Source organism: Pinus tabuliformis, chromosome 8 (assembly GCF_031772625.1).
Source record: "Pinus tabuliformis cultivar Carrire ecotype Pingquan chromosome 8, CPIR1, whole genome shotgun sequence".
Classification (NCBI taxonomy): domain Eukaryota; kingdom Viridiplantae; phylum Streptophyta; class Pinopsida; order Pinales; family Pinaceae; genus Pinus; species Pinus tabuliformis.
Genome location: NC_142294.1, coordinates 292,370,867 through 292,384,865, shown reverse-complemented (window position 1 = coordinate 292,384,865; position 13,999 = coordinate 292,370,867). Strand labels below are relative to the sequence as shown.

General features: G+C 38.4%; 1 protein-coding gene across 1 annotated transcript; it reads left to right on the top strand.

Annotated features, from left to right (window-relative positions):
- Positions 1-664: 664 nt before the first annotated feature.
- LOC149235275 (putative pectinesterase 8) lies at positions 665-5,671 on the top strand. Its single transcript, XM_089461339.1, has 5 exons — positions 665-1,062; positions 1,187-1,358; positions 4,166-4,372; positions 4,701-4,960; positions 5,265-5,671. Exons 1-5 carry the CDS (start codon positions 665-667, stop codon positions 5,491-5,493), a joined length of 1,266 nt encoding a protein of 421 aa, XP_089317465.1. The 3' UTR covers positions 5,494-5,671.
- The last annotated feature ends 8,328 nt before the right edge of the window (positions 5,672-13,999 follow it).

Here is a 13,999-nt window from a genome sequence, read left to right as displayed (position 1 = left end):
AAACAATGAACGAAAACGGTGGGTTGGTTGTGATTTAGTGGCAATACTTCGATACGAAAACGGTGGGTTGGTTGTGATTTATTGGCCATACTTCGGTTCCCAGTGTTTTAAGATATCTCAGCTCGACAAAGATTGACCCAGCTCCTGCTAAAAGCATTATCTAAGTCATATTTAATTTCCAAACATAATTTCGGTAAGTCAGAGTATAAACATTTCATTTCAAAATCTTCATTTTTGTTATCTAAAATTTCTTTTTTAATGGTGTATATAAATATTTCAGAAAAACCTAAACACTCTGATTGTGAAAAGTTCACTATATAATATACAAGTGAGAGGACATAAATTCATTATGCTAATTATATGCAAGCTCGAGGACATAAATTCAGCCACAGTATAATAATGTACATTTCCTTCTTGCCTCGGAGCCAATAGTAGATCTGCCTTTATGTGCACGCCACGGTTTACTGTGCAGTGTGCGCTAAGAGAAAATTCTATTAGCAGTTCTGTTAAAGTCTTAACCTGCATTGGAGTGCTGTCAAAGATAAGCTTAAAATGTTTCTTGCACGTTCAAAAGAATACACATATATGTTACTCAATTTTTTATGGATGCAACACCAGTGTACAGAACTTGGGTGTGTAGATCAATTGCTCACAACGGTGAACAATGAAGTTCAAAACAAAGTACATGTTCACTTTGGTGTCTGCCATGGCCATAGCTTTTGTGGCTACTCAGATGGTTTTTCTGTGGTTTCTGCCAGAGAAAACCCAACTGGTCCAACCTTGCAATTATCTGAACATTGTTGTGGAATTTATGAATGCTTTGGTGCAACCAGAGATATTATCTAGGAAACAAAACCACCACCATCACCATCTCGAAAAGGGGATCGACTGTGATGAGGTAATCCCCTTTTTGCCATTGGAAAAATTAGGAAATAACTCCAATGTTTTGATTGTCGATCAAATTGGTTGTGGAAATTACACAACCGTCCAGGCAGCTGTTAATGCAGTTCCAGACAATACTCCCAACCGGACTATTATATTCATGACTCCTGGTGTTTATATGTAAGGTCAAGCTATTTTAATTTTAAGTATTTTGTATACCTAGCAACCTAATCAAAATCCCTAATTAGTGTACTCGGAAATATGGTTAATGATTGTGAATTTGATCAGGAATTGTAATATGCAGAGAGAAAGTGTCTGTCCCAAGAACAAAGCCCAATATCACGTTTCAAGGCCATGGCTTCCTTCCCACCTTCATAGTTTGGAACGATACAGCCAATTCCTCCGGTGGCACTTTCTACAGCGCAAGCGTCTCTGTTTTTGCAGATAATTTTGTTGCCAAGGATATAAATTTCGTGGTATGTTGAGTCGACCCTATATCCACTTCCATATGGATTTATTAAATTATCCAGTTTTGATCAAAATTTTGATTATTTGCTTGGGATATGGCAAAAAAAATTCATGGAAATTATTTTCTGGAGAGTGAGTGTCAATGATATTCATAAATACCATGTTATTACTACAATATTTCTGGTTTTCTGGGAATGTGGTATTAGCAAGAATTGAATTTGAGTGTTAAGACAACAACCAGGAGACAATCTTCATTTTACTCACCACCAGAAATAATCCCAATTAAACTTTTATTACCCAATTAAACTTTTAGTCATAAAAAAATAACCCTTTAAACTTTGAGTCAGGAAAAAATAACCCCTCTAAACTTTTAGTGATAAAAAAATAACCCCTTTAAACTTTTAGTCATAGAAAAATAACCCCTTCAAATTTTTAGTGATAAGAAAAGACAATTAAACTTCTAGATATAACTAAACATTTATCTAAATTGATTTTACTGACTAAGAAAACACTACCTTCCCAACTAACAGTATAATCTCCTCCATTTTAAATTGTAAAATACCCTTTCAACAAAATAAGTCAAATACATGCTTACAATTTGCCTGGAAAATGGGCATATTTTATTCTCTATTACAGGCCTGGTAATAGACCTTGATTCCACTTCTAACTGTAATGGACGTAGCTTCAACTTTCAAAATTAGAAGTAACAGATCTATGTAGAATAGAAGAGAATTAGCTAAAATTTAGAATGGAAGAAAAATTCGCTCAAATTTAAATCACATTCTTATGTTAATGGTTACTCAGCACTGGTGTTCCTGTAATAGACCTTGATTCCACTTGTAACTGTAATGGACGTAGCCTCAACTTTCAAAGTTAGAAGTAACAGATCTATGTAGAATAGAAGAAAATTCACTCAAATTTAAGATCACATTTTTTTTTGTTAATGGTTACTCAACACTGGTGTTTCATAATCCAATGCAGCCTTGACTGGGAAGTCAGATTTCCAAAAACATCAGACCTTTAAGGTTTATCATGCTGTGTTAGTGTGGTTTTGGAAAATTTGGTTCAGCTCAAGTTACTGGTGGTTTTCCTGCGTCAGATATATGACAACTCATAATTTTGTCCATAATATTTATCTTTAATGTAATAATTAAAATGAACTTTAGACTCTACCTCTTCTCTGAATGTTATGTGATCCTAACATAGTATTTAGGCTAATCAATTTCCTTCAATTTGCCTCTTCTCATCCCTCGATGATGTGAGTTGATTTTAACTTAATATACATTAAAGTTAGACTAATGTCAATAAAACATTTTTTCTATTATTCCAGTCGAAGTATTTCAATCATTTTGATTTCTAAATCCTTTATTCAATTCCAAACCCTAAATGCTACGTGTGGCAATTTTATCAAATGTCACACAGTTGTATAACTTTATAGGTTGTTCAGGTGTAAACTTCAATATCCTTTACACTGCGACAGAAAATTTATGCAGTCTAAGCATAAAATTTATCCAAAACTAAAATTTCATGGCACAGTTCAACTAAAATCACGATTCCTTTATAGTTCCACCATAGCCCCAAAAAACAATTTGGAATCTCGAATGTCAAACCTGAAATGCATATCTCTGAAAACCATTAAAATCAAGATTTTGATCATTTTATGTATAACTCGACATTTAGCCTTACAAAAAAAAGCGTTAGAGAGACCCACAAGGACCCCTCTCTCGAGATGAGGAATGAAATTCTTGACCCAACCACCCTCGACTGGGTTGTAAAATGCCTTTACTTCAAAGTTTGAACTGGATATATCGCTTTACGCACAAAGGATTGCATGCAGATTGGATCCCCACTTCGAGATGTAGATTGCAATTGTGGACCTAACCAAGTACCCTATTCTGTGCTGTAAAATCCATTTACTTTCAAAGTTTTTTCACTCAACCAACCTGTATGCGTTGTTATAAAATGCGTTTAGTCTAAAGTTCTGATAAGGTGATCCTGGTTTTCTTTTCACTTTAACAGCTCCTATGACATCACAATTATAACAGACCCCTTTTTACCCATTAATCATTATTTTGATAAATGGTCCCCTTCCCCTATTTTGAGAACTTCATTCCTACATCAATACTCATAAGAGGCTTTATGATTAAAAAGAATGGGAGGAGCTTTCAGTATTCCTTCAAGCGGCTTTGATTTGATACTAAATTATTAGAATATTTTAAAAAGTTTTATAAATACAAGAGAGGTTAAAAAAACAGCTTACTTTGTCCTGCGGTAATTTAAGATATGTTAAATCTTTGAAACTCTAGAGACATAGGTTTTTGATTGCCACCCACTTTACCTAGACCCAGGTTCAGATCCTCTTGTTTGAGGCTTGAGGGTAGGCTGTAGACCCCAGATGTTTACTGGTAGTTAAGCTTCAAGCTGGCTATTAGCTGGCTGCTAGGTTCTTCTGGGCCACAAAAAACCAACTCACTTTTATCTTCAGATTTTAAAAATATTTTCTGAAACTGCAATAGAGATAATAAAAATGAATTAATTTTACAATATTTTATGAATCTACAATTAAAATAATAAAAATAGATATTTATAGAAAAATAAATAAATCTTAACTAATCTAAAACTAAACGTGAGAATTTTTTATATTGTTACTAGTCATTGGTAATCACTAATTTTAATTATAACCTAAAAAAAATACCATGAAATTTCAAATGCTTTCATTCCAAATAAAAAAATAAAATGAATAAATGAATCTTATTGTGATCCCATTAACATGTATCTATGCCAGTTTCTCAAAGATGGGCATTAATGGGTGCAGAACTCGGCTCCAGCTGCAAACCCGGGTGATATGGGCGGCCAAGCTGTGGCTCTGAGGATATCAGGTGATAAAGCAGCATTCTATAGCTGTGGGTTCTATGGTGCCCAGGATACCCTACATGATGACAGAGGGCGTCACTATTTTCAAGACTGCTTCATTCAGGGCTCCATCGATTTCATATTCGGCAACGCTAGATCTCTCTACCAGGTAACCATCTTTTTGAAGATAATTACTCCAAGTTAGCATGTAGTTTCAGGCAGCTTAGAGATAGTCTAAATCATTCCTTAGGATGTTTGAGTCAGGTTAAAGTTTTAATTTAGGAAATGTGCGCTAAAATTAGCGTATCTACTCTCAACGTTTTTAACTTTCAGTAATTGAATCAAATGCAATTTAGCCAGCAGCAATTCATATCTGAGTATGTTATTCTATCCATCTAACCTATAAACTTATTCGCCGTCATAAAATAGGATATGCATTCCCTCACATAAATTTTCCATTCTCAATACATCTCTGCCGCAAACGCTTAAAACTGCAGGAATGCGTTCTGAATTCAATTGCAAATCCAGTGCCTAGCGGGTCGACCATGATCACAGGAGCGATCGCTGCGCAGGCACGGGGGTCTTGTCAAGAGAACACAGGATTTTCGTTCGTCAAGTGCCTCATCCAAGGGACCGGGAACCTATGGTTAGGTCGTGCATGGCGTCCATATTCTCGAATCATATTCTCATATACCTATATGCCTGCAATTATTTCTCCTGACGGATGGAATGACTGGAATGATCCCAACAGAGATTGGTATGGCTTTCTGTATTTTTTTTCTCTTTGTTGATATTTATTACTTGGAAGAATTTTGGGCATTGAGTACCTTTTTAGGGTAATAGCCCATGACTAAAAATTATGAGCATTGGGTAGGCCAGATGCCCGTCTTCATAGCTAGCTCTATTCTGGAACGTGAACCTATCAACTTACAAGATTTGAATTTCGATGAGATTACAACTGTTCAGCCCACCACCCAACATAAACTCAATCGACCTCTTTGACCATACGAATTCAGAAGAGTGAAATACCTAATTGTTTAATTATGTTTTCGTTGTCTCAGGACGGTGTTCTATGCTCAATACCGATGTAGGGGCCCTGGCGCCAACCAAACAATGAGAGTGTGGTATGCTCGTGAGCTTACCCAGTACGAGGCATGTCCCTTCCTTGATATTTCATATATAGATGGAGATCAGTGGCTCTTTCCTTCGGTTCCTGCTTATTATCTGCAGTTCAGATCACACCGCATTAATCAATTTTCTAGCAGCCATGCTCAGTTCAATTCAGGATAGATGGCATATGATCTACTCAAGATTATGTCTGCCTGTGGAATTGCAAATTTGTACTCGTGTCAAATGGGAGGCAGTTCGTTTAAAGATGAATCAATGTACTGTCAAGGCATTCTTTGCTGAAGGCATTCTTTGCTAAATGGGTATCGATTCAAATCTCTTAGATTAATTAAAAAGGAAAAATTACTTCAGGAAATTCCTATTCACTGAAAAAATAGAATATGTAGAATTTTATCATACAAATGGTCAATTAGTATAGATGAAAGCCTTAAACAAATCGGAAATTAGTATACTTTACACTTACAAATTTAAATGAAATGTTCAAAATTCAATGCCTTTCTCCTTCATCTTTTCACGGTATCCTTCTAATCAAGCTTGAAGCTTCGTTCTAAGCTTTGCAAGCGGTTCATTAAACATGTCATACTGTTACGATTGATTGTTGCGCTTGTAATTAGCCCCACAAACTAAGCTTTGCTCTAATCTTTGGAAACGGTTCATTAAACATATCCACAGAGTTACTATAAAAGTCCCACAAACTGAACGTAATTACGAGCATCAAGATCTGAAAGCTTCAGTCCTGATAGAAAGCAATGTTGATTCAAATAATTATGTGTCTATAACTCCCACACACTAAACCTAATTACAGCCATCAATATCTTAAAGCTTCAGTTAGGAGAGAAAGCATTGTTGATTCAAATAATTGTGTGTTTGAAAATGCCATTTTGAAGCGTGAGGACTGAGAACTCATAATAACCAACCCAGGTGGCCTATAGAAAACTTGAGGACTACAAAACAATTTTTTGAAAATATAAATATTAAGCAAAGTTTTTGAAAATATAAATATTAAGCAAAGTCTTTCCACAAATTTTTAGCAGATGTATTTGGAACCAACCATTTTCATGTAATAATTTTAATTGTAATTACTATGCACCCTGGTAGTGCATTTAGGTGCGCTGATCCAGTTTTGACCAATTTTGAGAACTTCTGGGAGAAGCTGTAATTTGTTGACCTTGTTCCTTTAGGAGTTAGAACAACACTTTTAGGTACTTAGGAGCCCTTGGTTTATGGACATTTCATGCTTAGAGCTGTAAGGCACAAAAATGTCTATAACAGTTGCCCCTAAAGTATGAGGCCGTTTATCGGGTGAAATGCTTTATTAGGAGGATCTGAAGTTCTTTCAATGCTGGGAGGAGACCTGTAATAAGATACAATACAATACATTATATTCATACTGTTTTCATGATCTAGCTGAGGCGGGCATTCCCATGCTCAGCTTTATAAATTCATTTTTATGTACATAGGACAGTCAATCGTCTGATGGTAGACTGATGATTCTGATGAAGTCATCATCCTTTTGGTAGGATGATCATCTGTTCTGTAATGCTGTACATGTCAATGTCTTTATTTTTCCTTAATATATATCGCAGCCCGGATGGATGAAACTAGATCCGGGGTATTCAATCTCGTCCGATCTTCACTCGAAGTACAAGTCGATCCATGTGAAAAATGTTTTGAAGTCGAACCTGGAAAGACATCGCTTGATTACCAGTCAATGATGTAAACTGTTAACAAGCGCGAGACGAATCACCAATAAAGATGATGACCCTCAAGGTACTGCAGTACAATTCACGTGGCGTGAATAAAAGACTTGGCGTCGAATACCACGCAAAATCCTTCGGTCGAAGGTCATTGATGTATACCTGTCGCCGGAAGTGAGAAACTTGCCATTGAGGCATGCAAGCTTCAAAGTACTGAATGGGGTGTTCCTAGATCAACTTCTTGGATAATGAGCTGATGTCGACAAGAAGCGATCCGTCAAAGGAGGGCCTTGATGAATCCCACATCAATGACACGAAACGGAGCAAATGATTTTGATGGAGGTGAAAATGATCTGATGATACATGGTTCAGGGTGGCGGTCATGAAAGAATGAAGTATAATGTATGGTAGTGGATGGGACACTGGTGACTTCTCTAGATGACTTCTCTTGAACATGTCAGCGACACTTATGTGATGGATCGGTAGCATTTACCCCAAATGTGGATGGTATGGCGAGACCATGGTGATATGACCGGTGAATGAAACAACCCAACCCGACTCAGGCACGGAGTGGAAGTGTCATGTTCAAGAGCAACTTGCTACCAATAAAGATTCTTTGAGTTTCTTCCCAATTTTTCCCCAGTCATTGCTGACCAGTACCTATTTATTTTTTTCAAGCTTGAGGAGGATAACATATGCTTGTTCTATAATTTGCCCTTCGGGCAAACCCATCACTATGTTTTAACGAGCCTAGCGATAGTGAAACTCGTTCTCGTCTAAAGACAAGTTTGTCGCTATTAATGTTTTTAACGACAAAGATAACTCGGTCCTTTTCATTTTTAGGGAGTCTGAAAAGGTACGTAAATTTAACTCCGGGATTCCTTTTTCGTCATCTAATCCCTTAAGTCCGAAAAAGTATAAAACAATACAGAAGGGATGAATTTTCGATAGTTTTAACGAGCCGAACAAAACAAGCGCTCGATCTTTTTGTGCAATAATCCCTCAGGTCCAAAAAAATTAAAATCTAGAGGAAGGATAGCACTTCCGGTCACTTTAACGAGCTGGAAGGCCAAAACTCGACAATCTTTTCATATTTTACGAGTCAGAAGAAAAGAGCTTAAAGAAGACTCGTCTTTTGAGGAACGAGTGATAAAATGGGTAGCAGCTGATTCCAGGTAAGGGTTGGAATTTTCCAAGCACGGCAGTGTCACAAGGATGGCTAGTGAAATCACTCTTCGCAGCTGTTCCTCAAAATGGGTAAACAATCAAATGGAGGTGAATGATCGGCCAATGGAAAAGTGGAGGTGACGGTGCAAACACGACCAAGGCTTTAATTGCTGATAATGTTACATTCACGGTGGTTATTTACCGGAGGATAGTTTATTTTTTAATGAGCTTAAACGCGGATTGAAACACTTGCTCGGTCTTATGTTTATTTTTTAACGAGCATGAACTATGCGCTAAAACTGCTCGATGATAAGTTTGTATGCCCCCAGCATAATAACGCAAAACGAGGTGCATGCCCCCCAAGCTTCATTGCATTCAACTCGGTGGTTGGAATGAAGGTTTACCTTTGAGATTTGAAAAGGGGATTTGTTTCATTTTTTAATGAGGTTGACACAGTAAAAGAACTATCCTCATGACTCCTTGTTTCATTTTTTAACGAGGTTGACATGAGATAAGAACCGTCATCGAAGTCCAAATCCATTAGATATAGAAGGTTTCATATTCCACTGTGGCCACTTCCGCCAGATTACTCGGAGGCAGTAGGGAAAAAGTACCCATTAAGGCAGGGTCTTTTAGGAGACCTACTCTGATATTTTGGAGCGAATGATTGCTTCCATGGATCATTGGAATGCTTCCAGTAACTTGAGAACCATTGGGGAGGAAGTTTTGCTGATCAACGATTGTAATCCCTCCTTGAAAGGGAAATGCAATCTTTCTGAAATAGGTCGACACAACAGCTGCCATGGCATATATCCATGGTCTTCCTAGTAGGATGTTGTAATCAAGATTCCCATCTATGACTTCAACATCTATTTCTATTGTTTTCCCTCCTAGTTCAACTTTCAAGTTATTTAAGATACCATATGGGGTATATGTCCTTTCGTCGAATGCTTTTAATGTCGTCGCAAATCGCGACAAGGTTGGAGATCCTAAAGTTTTCCAGCAACTCATCAACATAATACATGTAGATGCCCCCTCATCAATAATTGTTCGATGAACAGTTTTGTTGAGGGCTTTCACTTGAATAAGGAAAGCTAGTTGAGCTGGTAACTGAGGGTTATATCCTTTATGATTAAAGGCCACAAGATTGGAATCCATTGGGTCAATCCCACCTATTGCTGATAATAAAGCTTGCTCTTGGGAGAGGCAATTTTGTGGTACCTCAAGTGTCGACATAGCGGATGGCAATTGGGCCAGGTCCTCTATTATATTATAATTCTGTGCTATTTTTGCACGAGGATTAAATGTCGATTTGTGCACTACTCCCTTTGGCGACTTTATCATTTTTTGAGGAATGATGGGTGGCACAACTTTGGTCAAAGTTGTTGTCGAACTACTAGGTTGTTCGTTAGCCTTGTTATTCGACACCTGTGGATTCCCGTAATCTTTATTCCTTGCCAAAGCATCATTTTGCTGCTTTGAGATAGACAACATAAGCACTTGGGATCGGGAAGCATTTTGATTAGCAACCAGTTTGGTTCCCGGGCTTGGAAATGGATCAGTCAATATTGCTGAGGTTTTTGAACTCTTAAAGAGTTTCTTAACTTCAGCTTTATGTGGACAATCTCTCGTCCGATGATCCTCGTCGCATATATGACACCCCGTAGGGGGTTTCCTTTGCCCAGAAGGGTTTGTAGAAGGCTTTTTAGGAGATGACTCATCCTGCTTCCTTTTTCTCCCTTTCTTTTTCTCCTTGCCCCCTGGTTGCTTCAGTTGTTTGACCTTGTCAGTCAACATAGAATTTACTTCCGAGGAAAGAAGTTCCTCATTTGCATTTTGACTAGAAATCTTACAGGCCTTTTTAGATGTAGCCTTTGTCGATTTCGTGTCTGTCGCGCCAATCACGCCATCGATGGCATGAGAGTCATTGTTTGATTTAGGAGGAGGAGGAACTGAGAATTCCGGTCTAGGGGCGTTAGGTATTTTATCGTAGAGCGTGCTGGACTGAGTGTAAATCAAGTCCAAATATTGCGCACGAGCGATAACTTGCTCTTCTGTGACGACTCCCCCTTTTGCTACATCTTCCGTGATGGAAGGTAGTAATGACTTAATAAACCATTCAGCTAAAAGCTGATCGGGAACATACGTTTTCACCATTCTACGACGACGTCGCCATTCATGTATATGATCAGATATGTGAGTGGTCGTCGTTTGTTTGAAGTTGGTAAGAAGTTCGGTTCCCGTTTCGTACCTTATCGGTAACTGAAAATGGGTTAAAAAGGTTGTGGCTAGGGTACTAAAGTTGTCGAATGAAGCTCTAGGCAATTCGATATACCATTTTTCTGCCGGACCAGTTAGCGTCCTCTGAAAAAGGCGAAGCCTAATCGAATCATCGTTTAGGGTGTTTGATGAACACCACAGATGCAATGTCATCACATGATTCGACGGATCTTCACCCGGATTTCCATTAAATTTAGGAATATCTGACGGAAGTTTATGCGGAATCGCTAGCCACCAAGTGGCATAAGCAATTGGATCATTCGTTAGCCGGTTTAGATCTGGTAATTCTAGAGTTGCTACAAAGGGCAACTGTTGATTCAGGTTAGGCGAAGCATACCCAGGATAAGATGGAATCGCCTGAGCAATGGGTCTTTGCATACCAGCATAATGTATTTGATGTTGGCAACTTTGACAAGGTTGATGGGCATAACCATTATAATATGGCTGTTGATAACCGCTTTGGAAATGCGATTGCCCATTACTTACAAAGACTTGTTGCTCAGGTCCTTGATATGATTGCTAGAATGGGGGTTGTTGAGTTTGAACTAGCTCTGGTTGTTGGATCATTTGCTGTTGACCAATACTGGATGATTGACCAAGATGAGGAGTCACAGTACTTGTTTGAGCCTGAGTCGCTCCAGATAAGGAGGCACTAACCTGAGGTTGTGATTGAGTCGTTGAGACAAGAGGCTGTTGTATTGCAACCTGAGAAACTTGGGGTTGACATACAACAGGTAGAGCTTGTACTTGCGACGCAGTCACCATAGCAGGTATAGTGGGAATATCCGACACAGGGTGGACTGGTTGCATTGAATATACAACCCTTGGTTGTTGAGGCAGTATTGGTACCCAACCGCTAGATGTAATTCCAGTTTGACCCGAACTTTGTTGTAAACTCCCATATGGTTGTTCTCTGGGAGGGAACAATGAAAAAGCATACTGCCCTCCATATGGTGGAAATCCAGTATTTAAAGGGTAGATTGGCCTTTGAAGACACATTGGATCAATTTGTTGAGTTTCAACATAAGAAATACCAGATGATAATCCGGATGAAGAAATAGGAACTAACCATGTCGTCGAAGCAGTCCCTGATTGGACTCTGGCTTGTTGTTGATAACTTGCCGGGACAGATGGTATACCATTGAACATCGTTGGAGTAGCAGTAGGAGGCTATGCCACTGCTGTATCGGACGACACAGTCCTGGATTTCGACGGTTGTTCAGACACATCTAGTCTATCCAAAATATTTTCTAGCAGTTCTACAAGAACTTGCGATGAAGTGAGACTAACTTCGAAGATCAACGAGGGAAAGGTGATGATTATTCTGTTTAAAATAAATTTTAAGACGCTTGGACACAACTTGTTTTTCCAATTTTAAAGAGTCGAGAAAAAACAAAAGATGACTCTAGTCTCCTTCGATTTTTAATGAGCCCGAAGTGACAAGTGCTCAAATGGACCTTTTCCGTTAAGGAGTCTGAAAAGGAACAAAAGGGACTGCTCTGGAGATCTAGGTAGAGGGTGTGCCAAACCAATCAGAAAACTGCAGAATACGTTTTACGGTACGACAGTCAATCTTCCCGAATGCTGTGTTCGGTGCATTGCGATCAGTAGGGCGGCCAACACGGCTTCCTATGGATAAAAGGTTTTAAGCCTATAGGGGTCTCCCAATATATACTCGACGGTACATGGGAGCACAATTCGTACTGGCACTTATCATCTCACAGTGGAGGAATCACCCAACTATCAGTGAGGACAACAGTTACCAGGATTTACGACGCCGGAACACGTCTCTAGCCTAGACCTCTATGTTGTGCGTTAAGTTACAAAGCGTTGTTAAGTTCATTCAATTTATTTTAGGTTGATCTTTCTTAGAAGTTTGCCTTTTTGAATCACCACGAGATGTAGATGTAATTCCTAAATGCAGTCTAAAGATGATAAGCAAGCTTTTATCTCTTTTCACAATGAAAATCCTAGCTACAAGGGGAAAAGAAAGACACAATCTTTTCTCAAAGAGCAAAGAGCACACTATAAATGCACTTTTCCTAAATCAAGCCATACAAACTGTCAATATGCAAATGCACTTGTGCATGTATTTGTTTTTCACTTTCCTAATATTGATGCCTAAAAAGAAAGTTGTTGTACAAATTTGAATTCGATTTCAAGTGAAAAACACAAACAAGCTTCTTTTTGAAATAAAAAAGATGATTACAACACTTTATGATTTTGAAGTAAACACTTGTTTCGACACTAGAAATTCACAAATTCAAACCAAAAGACAAAAATAAAAGTGCAATCAACTGTCAATAACAAACAAATTTACTCCTAAGATCAAAACGACACTTACGACAGGTCTAGATCTAAGGGCGACAATATGACTAGTTTACTTTTGTAATGGGAAACTGCAAATGATGTAAAAAATACACAAAAACAAATACAGTTTCTTTTATACAACTGAGGCGGAATTAAGGCAAAGAAAAGGGGTTTTCAGATAGGTACACACACTGATAACAGGCTGCAAAAATCAGAGGCAAAACTGGAAAATGTGAGCAAAGAACCTCAGCTAGGCAGGGCTAGGCTGATCAACGCACCTGCTACATAGAGAAACTGAATTGCAGCGCATGTAGCCCTCTCGGGACCTGCATTGAAATGTAGAGTCTCTTCACAGAGTCTGCGCTGAAGCAGAAACGAGAATTTTCTCTAGGTTCTAGGTCACGGTTTGCAGTTTAATCTATGGTTTTTGGCCGGATAAAAGCTATCAGTAAGGTACAATCAGAGGGATGATTTAAAGGAGGACTAAGAGCTATCACAAAGGGTAATTAGAGCATTTGTGGATCAATTGTTCAGATCATAAACAGGCCCAGTGAATGGACTAGAGTAGCAGATCTCTACTTTGCATTTGTAAATGGAAAATGCAGTTCGATTCGCCACTCATGAGTTTATGAGATGAACAACAATAGAAACACAAATAAACTAACTAGACACGGTCCCCAGTGGAGTCACCATTTTGTTGTTGGGAAAAGTATCTACTCAGAACACCCCTATCCCACTCTAAGGTGTGACAGTGCCTTAGCAACAAACAAGGAAAACTACTTTCGTATTCTTCTTTATGAAATGTAAATGAAGAGGAAGGATAAACTAACCTGTGTCTTGCGCTAGTTTGTCGATCTGATCGCTCTCCTCTTTGGCAGCTTCCAGCTACTTGCTCCCCTACTTGCTTAGCTTCACCAAGTTCCTGCAAGATCACAAAAGAGGAAAACTACACAAAGATATAGATTTACATTCATAAATAGCTTAGGATCAGATTAAGCTAAACATGCAAATATAACAAAACATCATTGGTACACAAGCATGTAGGAGAAACTCAAATAGTTTTATTGATGTAATAAGAAGATCCAGGAGGAGATACAACCAAGTGAGTCCTGATCCAGCATCTACCTCCCAGCAAAGGAATCCATTCCTCACCTCCAACAAAGCATAAATCACCCAATACTAATCTCAATCTCAAAACCAACAGCAATTCTCTG